General features: G+C 40.1%; 1 protein-coding gene across 6 annotated transcripts in view; it reads left to right on the top strand.

The window, feature by feature from the left end:
* Nucleotides 1-12,296, top strand: part of Hecw1 (HECT, C2 and WW domain containing E3 ubiquitin protein ligase 1) — a 247,825-nt gene that overhangs the window by 199,037 nt on the left and 36,492 nt on the right. For all 6 annotated transcript variants that reach the window (XM_057787420.1, XM_057787418.1, XM_057787419.1 and 3 more), the window contains 4 exons: nucleotides 2,360-2,481; nucleotides 4,684-4,869; nucleotides 8,497-8,631; nucleotides 11,765-11,870. In XM_057787420.1, coding sequence (XP_057643403.1) covers nucleotides 2,360-2,481; nucleotides 4,684-4,869; nucleotides 8,497-8,631; nucleotides 11,765-11,870 — 549 coding nt within the window. The remainder of the gene's footprint in view (nucleotides 1-2,359; nucleotides 2,482-4,683; nucleotides 4,870-8,496; nucleotides 8,632-11,764; nucleotides 11,871-12,296) is intronic.

Genomic DNA, 12,296 nt, shown 5'->3' with positions numbered 1-12,296 from the left:
GAAAGAAAGAAAGAAAGAAAGAAAGAAAGAAAGAAAGAAAGAAAGAAAGAAAATACAGACTCCTGTGTTGTTAGGTAATGTATCAGTTGGTGCCCTTAGGATTTCCACTTATAAATAAAATGTGATAAATATTCACAATCCATTTCTAATGAGTCTTGTGCACTAAGAATAAAATTCAGTTCAACCAAGGAGGAACCTGAGCACAAAGAGATTTTCTGGTGGCCTTCTTGGTCACAAAGTCCAAGAGCAAACTGTTTCATCAAGCCTTATTTTCCTGTTTTTCATTTCTTTAAATCTAACCTAATTGTGATGCCAATAACGATATTTAAAAAGCATGAGACTGGCTTCCACTCTTCGTACCAAAAACAACATAATAATTAACACAGTGAAACCGTAAACCACTTTCTTTTTGAATTGGGGTAAATGGTGACAGATTTGTCAAAAAAGGCCAGAAACAGTCTAAGCAAGTAGATATTTTAATTCTCATCCTGGCAGGTCTGGGATTTGTGGCAACATAGATATTGGACTTTCTTATTTATTTAATTTTAAAAATGTTTTCAATGTTTGATAGTCTCACACATTTATGTAATGAATTTTAGTCATTCTAGATGAAATTTCCTACTCCCGTCACCCTTCTTTGCCAGAACCCCTCTTTATAATAGCCCCCATCCCACTTCCATGTTATCCATGATACACACATGTGTTATGCATGTGGCCCACTGAGTTTAGTTAAAGTTTCTTACCTCACAATAGGTGAGAGGTTATTTACTAGAACAAGTCAGCAAGTGTAAAGGAAATGACATGAAACTCCCCAGTAACTGTTAACTATCCTGATGGAGGGCCTTAGCCTTGCTACCCTCCCTAATCCATGATGAACTGTTGATGGGCCCAATCTTAAGCAAGTCTTGTGCAGACAAAAACAGCTGCAGTAATTTTAAGACTATAATAACCATGCTGTAACTGGGAGACATCTTTTTGTCGGCCATCCCCCAACCTGCTGGCTCCTTCCTTCTTAAATGCACTCACACACTTCAATCGGTGATTTTAATTGTCTCCATCCTGTCTTCTCTATCGGATGTAACAAATATGGTTTAGGCTTTTCTGTAACTATTGCTTTATTCAGTCTTCTGAGGGACATCTAGTAATTAGAAACAGGATGAGAAACGGTACCTAGGATTATTTCTGGGTTTGGTATTGAATCACACGTACTTTACTGTGTAACAAAAGCCTCAATTTTAGCGGATAAAATTCCCAATTCATTTACACCTCAAATCTGCAGGTGAGCCATGTCAGCTAAACAAAGCTTGCAGGTTGGTCAGGATGGTGCTGTACTCATCCCTATCTGGTCACCTGCTGTGTTAACTGTGTGGGCATTGGACTGAGATGGCCTCAGCTGAGAAGCTTGTCCCTCTGGCTGGTTCCTTTAGTGGACATGAGGACAGAGGAGAAACTGAAATACAGGTGATTAGGTCGCTCAGGACAGATACACCGCTCCTGTCTTGAGGTAGTAGATGGGATAAAGCACAAGGCCAGACCCAGTTCAGGAGCTCGAAAGTCCCACTGCAGAGAAGAGTTTATAGGAGGGGAAAACTATGGCCACTTCTGTAAAGTGTCTTAATTACAGGTAACATTTGTAACAAAACAAGAAAAAGAGACAAAGGAAGGTGAAGAGAGGTCTGGAACCTAGCTGAAATTATATAAGATCCTTACCAAGAAATAATGATGTCTGACTTTTAAAAACTGAAAATTATCTCTGTGAGTTTGTGACCAGCCTGGTCTACAAGCAAGTTCCAGGACAGCCAGGGCTGTTACACTGATAAAGCCTTTCTCAAAAAAGCAAACAAATAGAAAACCTCAAGATTAGAAATGCTCAAAAAATATCCAAAATATTTAGTATGCCAACAGGATGCCACAAAAGGAAAATTATACAGTTCATGCATAAAAATATTTAAAATGTTGTGTAAACCAGGTATGATGACACGTGACTAATAGCAGCATTTAGAAGGGAGAAACAAGATCATGAGTTTGAAATTAGGTTGCTCTGTATTGTGAGACTGCCTCAAAAGGTTTGTGTGAAATTACCTCTGGGCTATGTATAAAAGGTATAGACAGAAGGTGCATAAATTTCATGTTCAGGCATGTGCCTCATCTCTAAAATATGAAAATGCACATGTTCTAGAATCTGAAAAAAAAATCTGAAGCACATTTGATGTCAAGCATTTTGGACAAGGAACACTTGCCATTCTTGTCCTGGCCATGTCACTGTGTGGAGTTCTGTGCTCTGATATGGGAAGACACATACTCAATGTGGGAGGACTTTATGTCCAACGTATTCCATTGCTTCATTCTTTTTTTCTAGATCTGAGGAGAGAAGGGTCACTTTCTCCAGTCAACTCACAAAAGATCACCTTGCTGCTGCAGTCCCCAGCAGTCAAGTTCATCACCAATCCCGAATTCTTCACTGTGCTGCATGCCAACTACGTGAGTGCTCAGGAAAGAGAGACAGGGTGGACCTGCTTTCTGAAAACCCAAAACTAGCTTATGTAGTCGTTTACTAAGATATTGGGGCTAGAATTTTACTCTGGGCGCTCAGGAATAAAGGAAGGAATTTTTTAATTATTTCTTTTTTTGAGATTATAATATAATTACATCATTTATCTTTTCTCTTTCTTTACCCTCCCACATGTCCTTCCTTTTTCTTTTTTAAATGCATGGCCTCGTGTGTGTGTGTGTGTGTGTGTGTGTGTGTGTGTGTATGCGCAACTCAGACATGTCTTTTCCATGTGAGTCACCCAGTAAATAAGGGGGGGGGGGTAGAAAATCTCTTGCCTTTCTAAGGCTTTCATCAGGATCATATCAGTGAAAATTCCATGGAAACAAATGTGTATTGCTTTATTGATCTTAAATCTTTTAAAAAACAAGAGTATAAAGTGTCCAAATGCTCTTTATCCTTAACCATTTTATAAGATCAACTGCATTAAAAAACATTTAGACAGCTTTTTCTTAGATAATAACTAGATTAGCTTTTGATATACTTCAAAAATTTGATATTAACTATGATATCATTTTACATACATGCTCTTTTCTTAAATTTTTTGAGGCATTTTCCGTAAAACAATGGCATAATATGATAATATTAATTCTTCTATTTCACAAACTTTTTTAAAATAGAGACTGGAACCACAGAAACAGGTTGGAAAGAAACCTAAATACTGGTAGATGTCTGTTTTGTGGAGACAAATGTGTTAGTGTAATGAGACAAGACAAAGTCCAAACTGAGAGAGAGCAAAGTGCCTGGGAGACATGAGGCAGGAGGCAAATCGGAACTGATATCGCAAGTTGAAAGGGAATGGGGCAAAGGGGCAGTGTGTTATAAAGGGCGCAGTGGTCAAGATTACAATGTGGCTACACTGTGGATGGCATACGTGGAAGAAATGCTGAGGACCCAGCAGCCTAGCAAACCGCAAAGGTGCCTATACTACTCTCCTGGCAACAGGAGTTCCTGGTGCTCTCGGAGCCCAGTTCTGATGACTCGGTAGTTTGATGAAGCATTTCTCTGGTGGAATCTCAGAGAAGTGCTGAGAGCTTCAAGACCAAAAGCTGATTCCACCAATCAAGAAAAGGAGGATCAAATCCCAGACTCAATGGGTGCTGAAGAAACGGGGAGAAATAGCTTAACTCAGAGGAATTGTTTGAGAAATCAGTCAATGGTGCTTGAATTTCCAAAGGCCAATTGGTGAACAATAGATGAAGACCCAAGGAATACTGAGTGGTTTCTGTTTGGGGGAAGGAAGTTAGTAGGGTTTTCTGAGGCAGGGGTGCAACACTTTGGTGCAATGATAAAGGCTGTGGCTGGGAAAAGAGGAAATAAGTGTGTTTAGTTAGAGCGAATCCCCAGTGAGTAGTGGGGAATCACACAGGGTGACAAGTATGTCAGACACTGAAGCCTCTGTACTATATTCTGGGCTTCCTGTGGGCCTTAGGGCTGCGGTACCCACTGGACCAACCTTCTCTAGCCTCCTACTGTGTTCTTTCCTCACAATACTTGTGCGCAGAGGCACATCTGAGCACTCACGTGCCCCTCCCAACACCATCTAGGTAGCTTGATGATTTGGGGGCAGTCCCAGAGATATACTGAAGGGAACGAGACTTCTGCTGTGGGTACACAAATATCTATGTAGCATAAAATTATAATCTGACTAATGTAGGAACTCCTAAAACATCCTTCTTTTCTTCTCATTCCCTTATCTAAAGATGCTATATAAGATTCACTAGAATGATAGGCTTCTGAAGACCACCTTTAATTATGATAAATTATTATCATGTGTTAAATAGATAAAAAAAAAAAGGATCAAAAGTATAGCTCTGTAGTCAGAGAAGACATGGGGAGAAGAAGGGCGATGCTCAGATTCATACAGTGAGACCTGGGAAAGCCAAGGATGGCTGAGAGTAGAAAGAAGATCTCTGGAGATTAGGAAGAATTGGCCCGCCAAATAGGCCCATGTGTGTCAAATGCACATTTCCACATTGAGCACTATGTCTGCTTTTAAAGTCTGCATTTTTTGCTCTCACAAATCACCACCAAGCTGGACTCTTATTAGATCATGTTAGAGCACTCAGTGTGTTTACTCTGTGTTTCCTAATTTCACACCTTCCTCCTTCATTTTCCCCAAACCATCTCAGAGTGCCTACCGGGTCTTCACAAGTAGCACTTGTTTGAAGCACATGATTTTGAAGGTCCGACGAGATGCTCGCAATTTTGAACGCTACCAGCATAACCGGGACCTGGTGAATTTCATCAACATGTTTGCAGACACAAGACTGGAACTGCCTCGGGGTTGGGAGATCAAAACCGATCATCAGGGAAAGGTGAGGACAATCATTGTGTAGGACTTTCGCCAAACACTTCTGGCTCACCAATGCAGATGTGGAAGAAAGTGAGGGGAAGACTATGGAGAAGGATGCTTACATGTCTCGGAGGTTTAATATTAGCCCCAGAGGAAAACGAAGATAGTGACTGTTGACATCAGGTTTCTTACTCATTCCACGGTGCATGGACACTGCATTATGAGATATTTAGCTTCTTAACTTCTTCCTTTTAGAAGCCAAATTGTACCATTGCTCTCCAGGGGAATACATACTGCTTGGTTGAGAATTGCTATCTATCCACTTTACGTCTTTAAATTTTCCATTGAGTGCTTTTATTCAATGGTCCATGTCTTAGTTACTCTACTATAACCAAGCCAACTTATACAAGGGAAGTGTTTAATTTGGGGATTATGGTTTCAGAATATTAAAACCCATGATAATCATGGCAGGAAATGTGGTAGTTATGCATGGTGCTGGAACAGGAGTTGAGAGTTCACATCCTAAAACAAGATAAACACGGGGAACGGCACAAGTCCTTTGAAACCTCAAAGCCTGTCCCCAGTAACACACCTCCTCCAAGGTCATACCTCCTGATACTTCTGTCCTTGTCACTGTTCTACTGCTGTGAAGACACCATGACCAAGGCAACTCATATAAAGGAAAGAATTTAATTGGGGGCTTGTTTACGGTGTTATGTGCTTGGTCTATTATTGTCACAGCAGAGAGCATTGTAGCAGGGAACATGTACACAGGCAGCAGGCAGGTGCTGGAGGAGTAGCTAAGAGTTACATCCTGATCTGTGGGCTGGAAGAGAGACTGGGCCTGGCATGGGCTTTTGAAACCTCAAAGGTCACCCCAAGTGACATACTTTCTCCAACAAAACCACACCTACTCCAACAAAATAATACCTCCTAGTCCTTCTAATCCTTCCTTGAATCCAGACCTAGAACTCTCAGCTACCTCTACAGCCCCATGTCTCCCTGCACACTACCCTCTTTCTGCCTTGATGATAATGGACTAAACCTCTGAAACATAAGCCAGCCCTAGCTAAATGTTTTTTTATAAACGTCTCTGTGGTCATAGTGTCTCTTCACAGCAATAAAACTCTAAGACATAAATTGATGCCGGGGACTGGGGTATTGCTATGATAGTCCTGACTGTGCTTTTGTTTGGAAAACTATAGACTTTGTGACTTTGGATTTGGAAAGCAGTTGGATGCTTTAAGTGGGGCTTAACGGGCTGTACTAGTAAGAACATGGAAGACAGTGGTGCTGAGACTGATCTGAATTGTGGGGGCCCAGATCAAGAGGTTTTGAAGAAGAATATTAATATTTGGCCTGGAGACTATTCTTGTGATATTTTGACAAAGAATATTAATACTTTCTAACCTTGTCCAAACTTTTGACAGTTTTTGTTTTCTCTTTTTGTGAAGAATGAGATGGAATTTCCATTGGAACTGCATTGAATAGGCAAGAAGCTTTTATTTAAAAAAAATGGTCATTTTCACTACATTTATTCTATCAATAAATGAGTATGAGATGCCTTTTTTATTAATTAATTTTTCCAGCATGATCATAGCTTCCCCTCCTTTTCTTCAGTCCCTCCGCAAAAAACCTCTCCTCTCCACACACCCCCATCCACTCCTCCTCCTTTAAGGCTCATGTAGCAGCAGGAAGGTCTAGCCTCTCTGATGAACTGAACTCCAAGCAGCCATTAAAAACTTATTTATTTGACATAATGAAATCTGCAAACAAATGGATGGAACAGAAAAAAAACATCCTGAGTGAGGTAACCCAGACCCAGAAAGACAAACACAATATGTTCTCACTCATAAGTGGATTGAATATTAAAAGAAAAGCAAAGGATAACCAAACTACGATCCATAGCTCCAGAGAATTGGGAGTGTAGGGCTCAGGAGGGAGGGTAGAAGGGGAAAAGAGAGGAAGGAAGGGGAGTGGGAAAATACATAGCCCAATGGAAACAATAAAAAAATATTATGTAGCAATGTGGAGACAGAGAAATTCTCAAAGAGGGAATATTACTTTTGTTCCTGCCATTTTGCTGGACATTTATATCAGCTGTAAGAGTTTTGGATGAGTCTTTAGTGTCTCTCATATCTGTGATTAAGGATACTTTGACTTCTTATTCTATTTGTATCCCTTTTGTTTTCTTCTTATGTATTATTTAGTAAAACTTCAAACACTGTATTTATTGAGTGGGGCAAAAAAATCTGTACACCCTTGTCTTTTTCCTGGTCTTAGCGGGAATGCTTTTTTCTTCACTTAGCACAACGCTGGCTGTAAGAGTGTATAATGGCTGGTTTTTATGTCAACTTGACTCAAGCTAGGGTCATCTGGGAGAAGGAATCTTAATTGAGAAAATGATGCCATATGATCATGTAAGCAAGCCTGTAGGACATTTTCTTAACTGGTAATTTATGTGGGAGGACCCAGATCACAGTGGGTGGTACCAACAACCCTGGGCTGATGGTCCTGGGTCCTTTAAGAAAGCAGGCTGAGCAAGCCATGAGGAGAAAGTCAGTAAGCAGCACTCCTCCCTGGCCTCTGCTTCAGTTCCTGCCTCCAGGTTCCTGTCCTAAGTTCCTGTTCTGAATTCACTTGGTAATGGAGTGTGATCCCAAAGTGGAAAGCTGAAGTAAACCCTTCCTCCTGAAGTCTCTTTGGTTCTGGTGCTTTATCACACCAAAGAAACCCAAAGACAGGTTGTCAGTCTAGCCTTTATTAGTTGAGGTATGTTCCTCTATCCTTAACTCTGTGACTCATAATGCTGGATTTTCTCAAAGGGTTCTTTTATATTTATTGTTGAGATGACCATGTGATTTCTTTCTTTGAGTTCATTTATGTGGTGAATTTGGAGGTTTGGCTTATTTAAATTCAACAATTTCTGCATCATTGGAATGAAGCCAGTTTTATTGTTTTCTAGAAGACCCAGGTTCAGTTTCTAGCATCCATGTCAGGGGTTCACAGCAACCTGTAACTCCACCCCCAGGGATTCGCTTTTGTCTTTCATGCACACCTGTGTCATGAAGATACACACCCAACTGTTTTAAAGCTATCTATTAATAACAATAGAAACTACTGTTGAATGCCCATGTCTTTTGCCTCATCTAATTTTAAAGATGAGTGTCAGGTAGGTTTGAAATGATAGAAAAGAGAAAGAGTCAAAAGAAAGTATGATGACTGCGATGGCCAAGTGTTAATTGTCATCTTGACAGAATTGAGAAGCACCCAAGAGATGGCCTTTGGACGCACCTGTGCAGGGTTTTATTGATTACATTAATCGAGGTGGGAAGAACCACCCCCAGGCATGACCCTGTTCACTGGCAGAGATCCTGGAGTATATGGATGGAGAGGAGGAACCGAGGAGCAGCTCGGATTCATTTGCTTTCTGGCTCCTGTCCGTGAATGCAACTGCTTCAAGCTTTTGCTGCCTTGACTTCCTCATTATCCTCTAATTGTCAGGATAAACCCTTTCTCCCTTAAATTGCTTTTGTCCAAGTATTTTATCATAGCCATAGGAGACAAAACTAAGACACAGGGTTCGATAAGAGCCTTAGTGTATCAACTCCCATCTCTCACAAAGCACTGTTTTATTGTCCATCTGCAGTCTTTCTTTGTGGACCACAACAGCCGAGCTACCACTTTCATTGATCCCCGAATCCCTCTTCAGAATGGCCGTCTTCCCAGTCATCTGACCCATCGGCAGCACCTCCAGAGGCTCCGGAGTTACAGTGCTGGAGAGGTAAGTTCTCTATGCTTTGAATCACTGTTCCCAAATCTTTGCTCTTCTCTGGGGCCAGAAAAAAATTTCTTGGTTTTCATGATCTAGGGTTGTCTGTCCTATGAGGGGTAAAGGCATATGCATATTTTTGCAATGGAAGAATGAACCACCATTGTGGGGTGCCCATTCAGTTACCTATGTATCTCTCAGGCTGCCCTCTTCTGTTCCTTCCTCTGTCCAAATCACGCTTACTTTACGCCCTTACCTGATGTAAAGGAAACTTACATCAAGAGATCTCTTTATATACATCAAAAGAATCCTATTGTCATCTGGTTACCTGCAAATGCTACTAAAAGAGCAAAATTGCTGATATTCAGCATATGACTGACTTAAAATTTTACCGCTCCATAAGACCCTAGAGAGAACTTCAATAATATGACCATAAACTAAGAACTGAGAGGGAAAAGAAAAGAAAAAAAAAAGAAGAGGGAATCAGGCCCTTTGAGTACTCTGTCCCCTCCCTGGTTTTATCTTCTTTTACCCTTTATGATTACTTCCTGCTGAACAACGAAAGGCTGCTGCCTTTCTGAAGGACCGTATTCACTGACTTTCTAAACTGAAGCCTGTATCCCATATTGGCTCCTTTCTCTTTTTCTCAAGCCAAGAATCAAAACACTGCTGTTTCCTACTTCCAATCCACTCCAAATAATGTTATAGTAAATCCTCCTTTCCTTCCTGACTGACAGTCTGAGACCTCTTTTCATAGAAACCACCGGGATCTCAAGAGATGTGACCTTGAGATCAATTTCCTGTGGAAACTTAGGGAAGTGAATTACAGTGAGGTAAAAACATGGAAACAGCGCTATGGGAAGGATCTATCTGCCTATCTGTTCTACAGAATGTCGCTCTAGGTAGTCCTTCCATGCAGCTAATGGGGAATTGGAACCACAGCAACCCTTCTAACAGCCACTGCTCCAGAATGCTGATTTAGAAGAGCGGCCATTGGCTGCTTTTTTGGGAGAAAGTTCTCCCGAGGGAACTCATGGCTTACTGCCATCATGACAAAATGAACTGGTCTTTCGTGAGACTTCTTGGATGTCACTGTTTTAGGAATCTGCTGAAGCATGTGACATCTTTCTTCCTACACATAAAATGAGCATGTGGTCACATGAAGAGGAATGTCTTATATCTACAAACCGTATGCAAATGTCAAACCTTAAGATTCAATCATTCTCAGACTACAGAAAGCAAAATCGCAGCTTCCTGATTCACTGTGCACAGCATCCCTCCCTGGGGACACTTTAGCAACATTTCAAAGGGTAAAGGTTATATTATCTTGAGATTATGGAGAATAAATTTAAAATTCTGCATCAACTTGAAATATTTCATTTTAATTTTTTTTATAATACCCAAGGCTTTTAATATTATTGAGGCAGTGTCTGTATTGATGTGGAATAACTGCATGTAATAAGAAAACTGGGTCCTGCAGACAAATTTGCTAAAGATATAGATCTCTTACAATTGCAAGTAGTTGTCTGAAATATAAATTCTAAAAATGTGTGCTAGCCGTTAAGATGGACTCAGGTCTGATAGCTGAGTTTGATCCTAGATCCCACAAAGCAATAAGAGAGAACTGACTCAGGAGATGGTCCTCTGGTTGCCATGTGTGCATTGTGGTATGTGCCTGTGTACACACACTTGCATGTACGTATGCACATGCTCACACACATACACATGCAAACACACAAAAATAAGTAGACAAGCAAATATTTTTTTCAAACCTTTTCTATTCGAAAAGAAAGATTGTGATCGAGGGTACGACTTGCATTGCTTGTGAAACGTATTGATATGTCAGAATAGCTCTGACGCAGTTCAGTTAATAACTGTCCTCCTCATCATCCAAGAATTATCTGAAAGGGGATTAACATGCACCTTTCTGTTATCTAATTGATCTAATCCAAGTGAACTCTACTTATCACATTTTCAAACCTCACCCATCTGTTCTCCTTATCTCTCTCTTCTGGTAGCTTTGCCCTGACATGGGAGAAGTCAAGATATGTAACAAGTAGAAGCTAGAAGGCAAAGAATGTCTGATACATATTCCAAAGTGGAAAATCTATACTGTCTTGGTCTCTTTTATTTGGTTTTTGAAGCAGGGTTTCTCTGTGTAACAGCCCTGACTGTCTTGGAACTCGGTCTGTAGACCAGGCTGGCCTTGAGCTCACTAATACCCACCTGCCTCTGCCTCTGCCTCTGCCTCCCAAGTGCTGTGATTAAAGGTGTGTGCCACCACTGCCCAGCACTTCTTATCCCTACTTCCATTTCCAGACATTTAGGATTACAGTCATGCACCACTATGTTGGGCTTTAAGGTCTTAAGGAACAAAATAAATATAAACTCATGCTAGAACAAAATCATTATCATGTTTTAACACTTAAGTAATTTATTAACTTTCAAAATTGATCTATATTTCAATTAATCATCATAAGATGGATATTAAGCTAAGTAAAGATATTTATCACAGGAGGTTTTGCCAAAATTTCCAACACAAACCAAGATACTGGATGCAGTCTGACAGTGGGGTTTGTTATAAATTAACACCTTACAGTCAAATATTAGTTAAAATCCCCATTCTCTCTCCCACAATTGAAAACTCTGGATAAATTTACTTTCTTTGAAACCTTAGATGTTATATGTATAAAGTTGTGTAATCAAAATACAATGTGGAAAGAATCCAGAGCAGTGATTGGAATAATAGATTGCTAAGCCAAGAGGGCAATTGGAGAACGATCAATATTACCAAAAGAGCAAGTACAACTCATGTTCGCTATAGAAGTTCAATGCCAAATCTCTGAAAAGAAAATCATAGACCTAGATTTCTACTAGAGTTTATAGAGAGTTTATTTCTCTATTTATGGTCAGTGCATTGATGACATTTGACACAATCACTTTTACAGAGCATAATACAACATTCCACTTACTCAATTTTTAATACTTGCTTGGCTTTCATCACTTTAAGGATTGTAACTTTATTTTCTGAATCTAGGTGATGCCAAGATGTTTTAAATATTTATGTAGGCAAAAGAAAATGGTTTTAAAGAAAAATCCATAATTGATGACAGATTTTCAATCTCACACTTTTATTTTAAATTAGGCCTCAGAAGTCTCTAGAAACAGAGGAGCATCATTGCTGGCCAGGCCAGGACACAGCCTAATAGCTGCCATTCGAAGTCAGCATCAACATGAGTCATTGCCACTGGGTATGTATCCTAAGTCACTGTGCCTCTAGCAACCCAATTGCTGTCCCTACTGTGAGCCTTTTTAATAGTCCTGAATTTTCTTTCTCTTATTTTTATTTCTTTTGAATCAGATTCTCACCGTGTATATTTAGCTATCCTGGCACTTACTGTGTAGACCAGGCTATCCTAAAACAAACAAGATTCACCTGACTGTCCAGAGCACTAGCATGCCTGGCCTCTCCTCTTTCATGACACTTCCCAGCTTTTTCCTCTTTTCCTCCTCATCTCGCTCAGTTCATTTTCTAGATCCTCACACCCTTCTTCTTTGTGTTATTCAACAGTCAATTAAATCCAGAAACACGGGGTTTAAATGAAACAATTGATTCCTTTTCTTGTTGGTGTAAGCAAGGTTTTACATTACTTTGTTTTTTTTTACTGTTGCTATAC

Source organism: Chionomys nivalis, chromosome 13 (genome assembly GCF_950005125.1).
Source record: "Chionomys nivalis chromosome 13, mChiNiv1.1, whole genome shotgun sequence".
In the NCBI taxonomy this organism is placed as follows: domain Eukaryota; kingdom Metazoa; phylum Chordata; class Mammalia; order Rodentia; family Cricetidae; genus Chionomys; species Chionomys nivalis.
This window is presented reverse-complemented; position numbering and strand designations above follow the sequence as displayed.